Source organism: Denticeps clupeoides, chromosome 17 (genome assembly GCF_900700375.1).
Source record: "Denticeps clupeoides chromosome 17, fDenClu1.1, whole genome shotgun sequence".
NCBI classification, from domain to species: Eukaryota; Metazoa; Chordata; class Actinopteri; order Clupeiformes; family Denticipitidae; genus Denticeps; species Denticeps clupeoides.
In genome coordinates, this window is record NC_041723.1 from 4,260,731 (window position 1) to 4,273,449 (window position 12,719).

At 50.4% G+C, this 12,719-nt stretch overlaps 1 protein-coding gene across 2 annotated transcripts in view; it reads left to right on the top strand.

Moving 5' to 3' along the window:
- Positions 1–1,041: 1,041 nt before the first annotated feature.
- Positions 1,042–12,719, top strand: part of LOC114766663 (A disintegrin and metalloproteinase with thrombospondin motifs 20) — a 66,557-nt gene continuing 54,879 nt past the window's right edge. For both annotated transcript variants that reach the window (XM_028957692.1, XM_028957693.1), the window contains exons 1-3: positions 1,042–1,171; positions 1,494–1,834; positions 5,547–5,733. In XM_028957692.1, coding sequence (XP_028813525.1) covers positions 1,099–1,171; positions 1,494–1,834; positions 5,547–5,733 — 601 coding nt within the window. In that variant the 5' untranslated portion in view covers positions 1,042–1,098. The remainder of the gene's footprint in view (positions 1,172–1,493; positions 1,835–5,546; positions 5,734–12,719) is intronic.

Genomic DNA, 12,719 nt, shown 5'->3' on the forward strand with positions numbered 1-12,719 from the left:
GGATGTGGCGCCCCAGCTGGGCCAGTCGTCTCGCTTGGGAAGAAATGTTACGGAGCGGAGAGGCGATAAGGAAGGCAGAGTGTAAACAGCTCTTAACCGATTGGGCCGTAATTGCTTTACTGCCAGCAGTATAGTGGTTCATTAGTGGCCACAAATGTGACGGACCACCATTTCCTAAAGATAATGTATGTCAGAATGTGGGGTTTGTACCAAAAAGGTCAGCTTTAAAAGTGCTTAATGGTCAATCTCACCCAGGCATTCAACATGATGCAATTAACAGCAACAATAATATTTAATTGGATTGGATAATTGAATGGGTGGTAGTAGCCTAGTGGGTAACACACTCGCCTATGAACCAGAAGACCCAGGTTCAAACCCCACTTACTACCATTGTGTTCCTGAGCAAGACACTTAACCCTGAGTGTCTCCGGGGGTGGGACTGTCCCTGTAACGTCTGATAAATGCTGTAAAAAATGTAAATGTAATTACAATTTTATGATGTCTTTTACATCCATTTGTGTTGGTAATGACTGAATCAACTTTCTGAAACAGCTCGTCGAAACAGCAAAATGTGAATAATTCTTCAGTAAAATGTATTTTCTCTTGAGAGTCCTCAACTGGCAAAACAGACGCAAGTGTCCCCGACGTTGTCTGGATCTGTGCATTCGGGATGATATTTCTGTTCGTGGGGGGTTCGAATGAATGAATGAATGAATGAAGGGCCGTTCGAGAGCTGCATCGGGAGGAAGAAGAAGTTTGATCGCAGCCTCACCTCCCCGTCGCTCCTGCGATTGGCTCGGCGCGTCCGGGGGCGTGGCCCGTCCGGAGCCGGCGGGGGTTCGGACGGGAGATCGGGGGGCGGATGGGTGGGCGTTGTGAGGACGGGGTGTCTTGTGGATGGCCCGAGGTCGCGACGAGCCCGTGGGTCTTGCGTGGCGGGGTGGGTGGGGGGGCTCGGCGACAGCGATGAGCGAGTCGCGCTTCGCGGGAGTTGTGGTGCGGCGCGGCGGCTCCTGCTGCTGACAAGCCGGGAGAAGGAGGGGGGACGAGAGCGGCTTCGAGCAGGTCGAGCGGAGCCGGTCTTCCACGCAGGGAACCATGCAGCTTGCGGTCTGGCTGGTGGGACTGGTGTGTCATCTGTCAGCGGCTTATCGACTGCATCCGAAACAAGGTATGACTTCATTTACATAGACAAAAACGTGCACTTCACGCGTGTGAAAAAGTTGCGCGGCGCTCGTGCATTTGGTTTAAAGTTTAGAACATTCTCGTGCATTGTAAATGGTGACTGAAAAGAATCGCATGAACACGCACTGGCACCACAATCCCCAAAAGCATGCAAAAAATGATTAGAACGTCATTTTATGGAGTCGGTGGGGTTAATCATTCTGGACAGTCACGTGGACGTCGGGTCTGTTTTACGTAAAAATGTGTGTGATTGCTGAAGCCGATTTTAATATTAGACTTTTCTCCCCCTCATCTCATCCCTCTCGCAGAAAGCTTCGTGAAACAGCTGTCCTCGTACGAGATCGTCACGCCTCTCCGGATTAATGACTTCGGGGAGTCGTTCCCCCACGACCTGCACTACCGGCGCAGGCGCAGAAGCGCCGACGGCGACCCCGGCGGCCCGCGGGCGCACTACAGGGTCGACGCGTTCGGACGCCGCTTCCAGCTCAACCTGACCGCCGACTCGGGATTCATCGGCCCGTCCTACGCCGTGTCGCACCTGGGGGCGGAGGCGCGCCCCGAGCCCGGCGACGTGCGCCACTGCTTCTTCAGGGGACACGTCAACTCCCGGCCGGGCTCCTCAGCCGTCTTCAGCCTGTGCGCCGGCCTGGTGAGTGTGGGCCCTCCGGAATAACTCCGGGCTGTCAAGGCACCGGAAATTCGGGATGTTAATTAAAGGGAATTGCTCCTGCAGGGAAGAATGAGGAGACACATGATTGCTCCTATAAAAGCCCCGAGCGATCCGGCCCGTGACATCATCGTTATTCGTGCAATTTCTCTGGATGGGGTTACATTTACACCGCATTTGCAGACAGTGGCAGACCAATATATCAGCCCAAGCCGGTTTATTGGTCCCCGCATTTCGCTGGGCTTTTTATACGATCCCCACCGTTGGGTCCGGCGAGCTCCACTTAATTTAGATGCAGTTGCCGTGCTTTGCGCCGGGATCAGATGCAGCAAAGAGGACGCTCACATCGCGCCCAGAAAATAATCCGGTGCACTCTCCGATTGACGGCCGCTGACAGACCCGTGTGAGGTTATTACTCTATGCTCTACGCTCAGACGGGGTGTGGTGTTCTAGGTGAGTAGTCCTGTGTCCTGCAAATCTAATCTAACTGTTCGACGGAGTAGGACACTCAACGACGTGTAAAGGCTAAAAAGTATTCTGTGTTCAATGGCACAGCGCCACTGACCATTGTGGGGTCAGTATGGCTAATAGAGAGGCTATAGGATGTGAAAGGGGCAGTGGTGGCCTAGCGGTTGAGGTAGCAGCCCCGTAATCAGAAGGTTGCCGGTTCGAATCCCGAGCCGCCAAGGTGCCACTGAGGTGCCACTGAGCAAAGCGCCGTCCCCACACACTGTCCCCGGGCGCCTGTCATGGCTGTCCACTGCTCACCAAGGGTGATGGTTAAAAGCAGAGGACAAAACTCACTGTGTGCACCGTGTGCTGTGCTGCAGAGTGTCACAATGACAATCACTTCGCTTTCACTTCATCTGCCTCCATCGCCACTTTTGTTATGGTCAGACGGTCAGAACAGGGTTTCCATGGGTGGCGAATTTCTGGAATATCAGGGAATTATCTGGGAATTTTGTTAATTGCATACAGTGCAGTAGCCAAAACCGGATGCATATTTACGCTTGTTTGTTCTCAGTGAGTGTTTTTGTTTTCCTCTACAGCTCTAAAAACGTGCAACTTGCTAGAACGCAGAACCTTTGCGAAGTCGGCGTCTTCCTAACTTACCACACATGCCCGGCAAGTGTAAAATGACCGGCTCGCCCAGATTAATCAAATGAAAGATGCACGTAGAGGATGCCATTCTACACGCCAAGCTGCCGAAACTCAACAACAATTGACGTAAATGCAGCTTTGAAATCCTGTAACCTCTTTAAATGCCCCTTTCTGCTCATGTTGGCCATTTCTTTATACGGGACGTCATGCAAATTCTGCTTTTGGTTGAGGGAAAGTCAAGGAATTCTGACTTAGAGTGGGAACCCTGTCAGATGGTTTGGCCTCGGAACTGCCCTCTAGTGGACGCATGGCTTGTACGGTGCCGGTTGAAAGGTTGTTTTTCGTCCCGTGCGTAGAGGAAGATTAGACTTGCCTTTCTGTAATTAGTGTTGTGAAGGACATCTGCCTAATGCACAGACCTCACCGCGGTTTGCCTCTTACCCCGTTTCATGCCTCAGGATGCTTCCATCCCATCGTGCATGCGGGTTTATCCATTAGTTAATTAGTTATTTTACCCCTGTGATCAGTCATGTTGAACTGGCGGCACAATGGAAACAGTGTGTCCTCCCCTCGCCGCGGGCGGTTAACATGTGCCTCTCCGAAACGCTAAGCCCTAATGATCACGCTCATTTCAGTGGGATGAGGTCATTAAGCAGCGACGAGGCTCCGAGGCGGAGGGGCGCGAGGAGCCAATCGAGTCTCTACCATTCCGATCGGATGGAAGTGGGGCACGCCGGCGGCCTGTTTTTCTCGGGCAGGGCCGGTCAGAGCGGCCAACCGCAGCGCAGGCCGGCTGTGCAGGAAGCAGGGTGCCAGTTTTTTTTTTCGTTTTTTTTTGATCCTCTGCCCATGGTGGACTCGCATGGTGCCGTGCCGGCCGGGCGCTGCAGCCGAACGTGGGATTCAGCACCCAAAGCTGAACAGCAGCCTCCGAGCTGCCAAATTTGTATTGGCGCATTAAAGGTGTCGAACCTCATTTGAGCATTTTACAGCTGAAAAGGGTCCACCGTCCAACGTAAAAAAACAGGCTCGGGGGTGGACCTACTTTCGTGGCGTTCATGACTCGCGGGGTACGGCACGTAGCCGCTCGCGTCCGAAGTTCCATAAATCTCCACGATCATCAGTCTTTGTCGGAGGCCGGGCTCCCCGGTTGTAACTGGCCTGACAGGCCCTGTCTGCACCTTGACATTAATCCTGCCCTACGAGATGTTTGCGGATGGCCTTGCGCACGGACGCTCACCGACTCCGGCCGATACAGTGTAACCGCGGCGTTTACAACCGGCACCCTCCAACATTTTCAAGGCCAAGTGTTTATTCTTTTGGAATATGAAGAGTCGAGTACCGTGTAATAAGCAGTCGCGGCGTTGTGATTGGCGTGTTTTTATGGCGATCCTCGCCCTGGGCCAGCTGATCTCACTAATTAGTTCAACCTTCCGACTGAGGGGTTGAGCTAATGAGCAAGTCCGCCAGGCTGGAAGGATCTCTTGCTTTCTAAGCCCGAAGTTTCCACCTCCGTCTACCCGTCAATCACCGACTCAGCCGTGTAACAGGGGGCAAAAAAAACCCCGAATATTTGCACAAACTCGAGTCATTTTTCCACCCCCGGGGGAGTTCGTGGGGGATTTGTTCTTCCGACAGTCCGCGTCCGTTCCTCAAGTGATCGTGGAAAAAAAAAAAAAAAAAAAGGGAGAGAGAGCTTCAAACAGATAACATTCCAGTGTGCAATATCCTGTCCAAGAGCGTGTGTGCATGCACTATTGTGCGGCACAGTAGTGAGCTCATGGATTCTGTGGCAGCGGAGCAATATTTGCATTCCTCTGATGAGCGACACGTCCTGCTATGATGTTAATTTTCCAGTCTCGTGTTACTCCTGAACCAGGACTTACTGTGTGTCGTCGCTCACTCGACGCAACGGGGCTGAAAGACCCAAACCGCATCAGAGCTGGGTCCCGTCTGGGTCCCGTGGCCTTAAAACAAAGTCACGAATACTTCATTACAATTAAATAGAGTGAATTCTACCAGTATTTAAATCGCTTGACTGATTTATATGTTTTTCGGTTTAGTACATACAGTATGATATGGAGGCTATTTGATTCATTTTTTGGAAGATTTTTTCTCCCCACAGTCTTTCATGCTAAAAGTGTGAGATTTTGCTATGTTTTATGAAACAGCAGGCCAGAGGTTTACATTTACATTTACAGCATTTATCGGACGCCCTTATCCAGAGCGACTTACAATCACTAATAACAGGGACAGTCCCCCCCAAGCAACTTAACTTTAAGTGTCTTGCTCAGGGACACAATGATAGTAAGTGGGATTTGAACCTGGGTCTTCTGGCGAGGGTGTTACCCACTAGGCTACTTCCACCCTAGTAGGTAAATAACTACAAGAAATTATGATAAAGATGAATCTCCAGCTCCGGAGGCTGATGCCTTATCCATTAGGCCAGAGGTTGATGTCAGTGTCCAGTGCGCATGTATTTATGGGCACATGGCAATCACATCATTCTCCACACAGTGGACAAGGTTGCATGAGATTCTGTCCAAAGGCACCTGATCTGCACACGAACCAACCTGGACGTTCTCTTTTGCAGATCGGAACGTTTACGACCCACAGTGGGGAATATTTCCTGGAGCCGTTGATGCAGGAGGATGGCGAGGAGTATGAGGAGGAACACAGCAAACCTCACCTTGTGTACAGACACGAGAGGACGAGGGGGAGTCGGTCCCCGGACGTCCACAGTCCGTCCACTGAGGCGTCTCGTCCATGTGCAGCTTCAGGTAACGGCGGGGAGCAGTAATTCACTGAGCTGCTTAAAGCTCTACAACTGGCATTAAGCTGGAAAACAGTCATAGAACTTGCCAAAAACTTCCAAATCCTCCGTGTGCTGAGTAGGGAGAAAATTTGAGACCCTATTATGAAATATTATTGAAATTCCTTCTTCAATAAAAGAAAATCAGATGCAGAATCTTTGGCATTTTACAACCGCGTTTCTGAAACTTTAAGCCCCCGAATTAAAAAAAACCCCCAAAAAACTCTATAATGACTCTATAAAGTTTGCCCCGCATTAACTCTGGTATTTGAACCCCGAGATGTAATGAATTTTTTTTTTTATAGCTCACGCTACAAAAGAGGTGTAGAGTTGTCCCTAAAGGAACGCTCGCCATGACCCCTGTGGGCGGCGGCCTTTGTTGCAGAGGCTGTAAATCTGGCACGGAGCGGGCGCTCGACCGGCTGGTTGCCGGAACCCCCCCCCCCCCTCACGGGTTCGGCCTTTGTTCCGTCTGTCTGTGTGGCCTCGAGCGGGCTTTCGCTCGCGAGCCTTGCACGCGGACTTGGGTCGAGATAGAATCGGCGTCGGGTCGGAACTGGGGCGACGGCCCCTTGAACTCGAACTTGACTGTGATGTGGGGTGCAGGGGAGACACCTGCAGCCTCATCAAAAGAGCCTCGCTGGCACAATGGTGGAGGATTAAAAGGCGGCTGGTTGGGAGCATCGGTAGGTGTCTTTTATCAGATGGGACGAGGAATGGCGACGGTGCCGATAAGGCCTCGCTTTGAAGGGTGGCGAGATTGTCGGGGCGTGTCCTCCATCCGTCTCTGCTGGTTTTTTTTTTTTTTCGCCGCGGTACTAAAGTCGAGGAGTGTTGGCAGCGTTGGCGTGGACGGCGCTCAGGAGCCGTGCCGGGCACGGGCCGGCGTGCCCCTGCGAAACTGAGCCTGGCCTGGACGCGGAACCGCTTAGCGCGGCCCTTAATTGCCGAGGGGCGGGAGGAATGCAGCTTACGCGCTCGAGATCGAAGTTCATTAACTCCGCCCGCCTCACCCTGCGCCGCGGCAAGTGCCAGGCGCGGCGCGCCGACCCGAATAACCTGCACCGGCTCCATCTGGGACTCGGCGGAAGGCTCCGTTCCCATGTGCGAGAAGAAAGAGGGAGAGACCGCGGCATTTTAGTTTTTCTTTTGTCTGTCGCCGGACCACCCGAGGAGATGAGACGGGCTGATTTACATGCGGTCCCCTTCGCAGGGAATTCCGCTGCGTGCCATCGGTCGCCGGGCATGGGGACGGACGGTCTGAAAGTGGGCAAACTGGCCTCACCTCTGGCCACAACCCAGGTGCTGATCAGTGGCCACATTAGTAGCATGAAAGCCCCCATTGTGAGGGCCTGTGATCTCATGGTCCCTTCTCTGTACTCTACGTGTTCCCGCCCCGCCCCTCTCCTTGAAAAGGGACTCTTGTCTTAACTCCAGGTTGCATGCCAAAGTTGCCGATTGCAGGGGTTCAGTTTGGAAGGGGGGGGGTGTTTGGTGTTTGTGGTGTGTGTGTTGGGGCAGGGTGGCTTGGGGGGTCGAGTCCGAAACCTGCCAACCGTCCCACTTGGTCAGAATGGCACGGAAATGCCAGCCAGCTCTAGTCGGCGTACGTTGTGGCTGTATTCAGAAGCGTTTTTAGTCCCTTCTTGCAACGCGACGAGAACGTTTCATACGGGTGGCAAAGAGAGTCCTGGGTCATGGCCACCCCGTCACCCGATTACTTGTCAGAGAGTTGTGTAGCGTGAACTCTGAACTTTGTTTAGTCTGAACGGTGTGTTTGAGAACCGGCGAACTTAACAGCGTTTCCTGTTGATGGGGCCATCGCCACTCTGTGACGCAGGAAGAGGAAGCGGACCAGTAATCAGGTTCGAATCCCGAGCCGCCAAGGTGCAAGGCACCGTCCCCACACACTGCTCCCCGGGCGCCGTTCACGGCCGCCCACTGATGGGTTAAATGGGTTAAAAAGGACACGTTTTGTTGTGTCGCTGCTTGCTGTGGTTTACAATGAAAATCACTTCACTTTCAATTTCAAAAGGGACAGAAATCCGGTGCCTTTAAGAAGATCCTGTGCATTCAGAAGTTGTTAATTAATCTGGCAGTGGAAGTTCTCCAGGGGATCAACCGGGAAAACAACGGCCCACTGAACGTCCAACTGTGAGAAGGGCAGGGCCTTTTGAATTTTGGGGGTTAAATTAGGGGGAACCTGCTGCTAATGGGCCAAGGGGAAGCCCCTCTTCCTAAACCCATTCATGACGTGTGAACGCAATAGATTCATGACATAAAGCCTGCGTTGAGGACAACTTTCGCGTGACCTACATAAGTCGGGTCTCATCCCCTGCACACGTTCCGGAGACGTTGACACCTGAGCACGGTAGCCGGAGTAATCCCTGAAGAATCTGTTTTACCTCCTCTCTACAGGGCTGTAATCTAAGGGTCCCTTTGTCTCGCGGTGTCCCGGCCGGGCCTCTCGGTCCAAAAACCTCCCGACGTTGCGTCGCAGATGCTGTCATCTGGAGCAGCGGTGTTGAAAGAGGCTGCGCTCTAATAAGGGCTTTTACAGAGAATGCCTCACCTCACCCCCGGCCCCTCGCTACGACAGGGCTTTAGTGCGCTATCTGTCATTACGGGATAATAAAAGTAAGATGTTCGACGGGAGTTATGTACGCTTCTCTCGCTTCCCGTGGGCTTGTTGTGGACAAGTACCATTTCAATTAACATCATTTCATATTAGCACCCTTGTCATCCGGCTTGTTGGGGACTTTGTCTGTGGCCTAGCATATCTTTTAAGATTGCTCATAGTCTTCTACATCATTGACAACTTCTCTATTTTTCATTCAAGAGATAGTTTTTTTTGCTTTTATTCAGTATCGTTCTCTCTTTCTTTATATTTTATTGCGTTTCAACTACAGGACTTAATTGGTCGGAAAGAAGCGTCTAAATCTCAGGCCTGCACCACCATAGGTGCACTTGAGAGCGAACCTGCCACATGTCAGTTTCCAGCGGTCCCGAACACTCTCTTATCATTCCCTCATGTTAATGAGCATCTCATGAAGCGACGACAACAGTGAACAAAGGTAAAAAGAGGTGGCTGAAAAAAACGATTCAGCAAACATTCTTCACTTATAAATAGGTTTCTTGCATTAGGTTCTTCAAAATGGCTCCACAACACAGAGTAGGTACATCCAAACGTTTGACTTTAGCGTCTGCAAAATGCTGCGCACGTAAAAGTAATAAGTAATGTTATTGAATCGTATTAATAACGCTGTGGTATGAAGCACTAAGGGCTTGACGTTGCTACCATTCCTGCCTGATATATTTCATTAGCAGCGGACGTCTAGCTGTGCATGATGATTTTTTTTTTTTTTTTTTTTGATTGGACCATTCAGGAGCTCTTGAGCGGCTGATTAAGTTTTAAGAGCGGGAACGCTCATTGTGCCAGCGTTGGCTTTTAAAAGCCTCTGCGGTAAATGGGCCCACCCTGCCGAATGCGCTGCTCTCCCTCCTAATGAAGCCCGCCCGGGGGGGGGGGATCGGATCTCGGTGTCATACCACAACGGAGATAATGAAAACGATGAGGGCAGTCGAGGATACGGGCGGCTTCTTCCCTCTGCTCATCACGTCTCCAGGTTATGAATGTGTGTGTGTGTGTGTGTGTGTGCGACGTTAATGAGAGGCTGCCGAGTTCCCGTCCGCTATCTCTCGTACGTGTTGAAATGTGTCAGACAATGCCGAGCGGGACAGGAGGCTGGAGGTGAGACCAGATGTTTTACTGTCCTCTGCTGGGTCTGACGCGCTTCGTTCCTCAGCGCCGCCCGGCCCGAGAACGCGCCCTCTCTGCGAAATTCGCCATGTACTGCCGCTGCCAGCTGTCGTGTTGCTCAGTAGGAGGGCACGTTGATGGCGATTTCTTTTGTCGCAGAGATCACTCACTGGTTAGAATGCCAGTTTCTAGCGACCACCTAGCTCATATTTTGGCAGTATTTAACGATTCTGCTATTTAGTGTCATTGCCATCTTAGTGTCATGGCGAACTCCATTTTCTAATAGAGAGCAAATAGAGAGATATGCAGTGGAACTCATCGGGACCCTGAGAGGTGCTGTGGGCCAGCAGTCCCCTGCGAGGACCCCCAATGCCAGACGAATCCCAGGGGGTGACAGGCATGGGGGTTCTAATCTTTTCAACATACCCTTAACTCAGCTTCTCCCAGCCACCCCCACCAAAAAAATAAGAAAAAAACTCAAATAAATCTCACGCCTGGATTATTTTACCACCATCTTTCACCATTATCCCCACTTCATCATTTCACACCGCAGGGCTCCCTTCTTGCTTGGCTGGAAATGAGGCCCATACCCATCCACGCTTCCAACTTTCCCTTGTGCTGATGTTAAACCTGGGTCATGTGACTTATGAACAACTTCCCTCTAAATACCCTGCACCTTTTAGCTCATTTCCCCTTAAAGAGCAGTGGTTGGCCAAGCAGGTAAGGAAACAGACCTGTGATCAGAGGGTTGCCAGTTCGAATCCCGAGCCACCACTGAGCTTTGAATCCCACGGTGCCACTTGATCAAGGCACTGTCCCCACACACTGCTCCCCGGGCGCCTTTCATGGCTGCCCACTGCTCACTAAGGTGATGGGTGAATTGCAGAGGACACATTTTGTGTCACGTCACTTGCCACAGATCAATATCAACATTAGAACAGGTTCATTTATCAACCTGTTATACAAGTTAACTCCAGGTAAGGGATTATGGAGTAATGGATTATTCATACCCTCCATAGTTATACTAATGAGATAGAAATGCAAATTATAAGATAATATTGAAATGACTTCAGGTTTACGTGTTGCCCAGTTGGACAAACGAACCCGATGAACTCTTTATCGATAGGGTGGTAGCAGCCTAGTGGGTAACACACTCGCCTATGAACCACTTAATACCATTGTGTCCCTGAGCAAGACACTTACTCCAGGGGGGGACTGTCCCTTTTACTACTGATTGTAAGTCGCTCTGGATAAGGGCGTTTGATAAATGCTGTAAATGTAAATGATTCGATGTGTTTTTCCTAGTTTTTCTGCAGACTGTTTGGGTCTGCAGTCTGCGTATTTTCCAAAAACATGTATGGCTGGATCTCTCCAGACCAGACTCTCCAGAGCAGTGACAGGTGCTGACGGGTGAGGAACACCTGATACTCAATGGGCCTGCTCTGACCTTGTCACGGTTCTTGTGTGGGAATGTGTGTGTATGCAGGTACACGTAAAACGATGTCACCTATTGTATTATTATCGCATCACATTATTATGTCAGCCTATGGCACCAGTCCTAGTTTTAGGTTTTCTGCATGTGAAGTTTGGAATCTTTTGGAATTGTGAAGTGCTCAGAAAATATCATTTACAGTATTTATCAGACGCCCTTATCCAGAGTGACTTACAATCAATAGTTACAGGGACAGCCCCCGTGGAGCAACTTAGGGTTAAGCGTCTTGTTCAAAAAAGTTAAAGTTAAAGTGAAGTGATTGTAGAAATCCGTGATTTATGCTGCCACTTCACTTCATTATGAAGAGCTGAATACACATTTATACAGTTTAGACACATTTCTCCAAGCTGCAGGCATCAGCACTGTTGCACTTCAGAAAGCACTTCAGTTGATTGAAATCAACTTCTTGGCTCAGTTCCTTTAAGATAATTTGAGTTCTATAGGTTACTCGGTCAATGTCTGTGACCCATCGTTCTTTTGCAGCATCCTAAAGTGAAATGGAAGCAATACGTGGTGCTCTCGGTGCACCCGTCCTCATTAAACTGAAGGGAACAGGGGCTTCCAGATGCTGCTTTAATTCATCCATCGCCGCACTTTCATGTCTCAGTATATTATTCTATATATATTTTTTTACTGTAGATGTCTGATCCTTCGCTCCAGGGAGTCGTAAATGAAGCATTGTGTTTAATGAGTGCGCACGAGCAATGGAATGAATGTGTGTGTTTAAAAGGGGACAGCTGGAAGGGCCACAGTTTACTTGCAATATTGCTTTCAGGCGTCAAGTGTCTGTCAGGGTGTTTGGGAAAGTGTGTGACTGGCATCTGTTTATATTTGGTCTGTGTGTGTGTGTGTGTGTGTGTGTGTGCGTTTCAAAATGTAAAGCTCACAACTGGCGCTCTCTGACACATTGCATGTCTAGGTAACAACAGTGTGTGGGTGTTTCTGTGTGTGTGTGTGTGTGCAACCGACCTCCCCAGGGGTGTAAGGTCGTGCCTCTCCGCACACTCAGGCGCAGCGTTTTTCTCTGTCTAGCCGTAGATTGCACTTAATTGCAGGCCTGTTGATTCTCTACCCTGACGAGTTTTGCTGTTGATTAAAGTGGCACGACAGGCCAACATGGAGGGATTTGGGGGTGTGGCGGTCTGCATTCGTCCTCTTTGTGGCAAAATGCAGTTAGTGTCACGAGAAAAAAGGCCTCATTTAAATATTTGGTTTATTAAACCGCCACATGGCTAGTGTGACCCACGCATCTGGTTTTAGAGGGTCCGCGGACGTTGTTTACCCGTGAATACAGTTTTTCTCCGAAGTGTCCGCAGCACACACCGCGTTGACGTGAAAAGTGCGTAAAACCTTGCGCGCCGGCTGCTAAACACAAGTGCAGCTGGCCGTCCGGAGTGTTTTGACAAACGCTTGTTCCGTCTCATCTCACAGCTCTGGCGGTTTATGCGGGGCCGAGATTAACCTGTCGTGCCCTTCGAGCTTCGACTCGAAGCACTTTCTCACGGTCGTGGGCCCTCTCCTACTGTCCTCCTCCTTAGAAAGAAGTTAGACCAATTAAAACCGAGATGCATATGGTCTGTTTTACCGTACATTACACATGGCAAACATAATGCTTCTCAATTCACGTGTGGAATCCAATAAGAGAGGAGATAACGATGAGTTTTGGAGAATGGTCTTCGGTAGTTATGTGAAGACAGAGAGC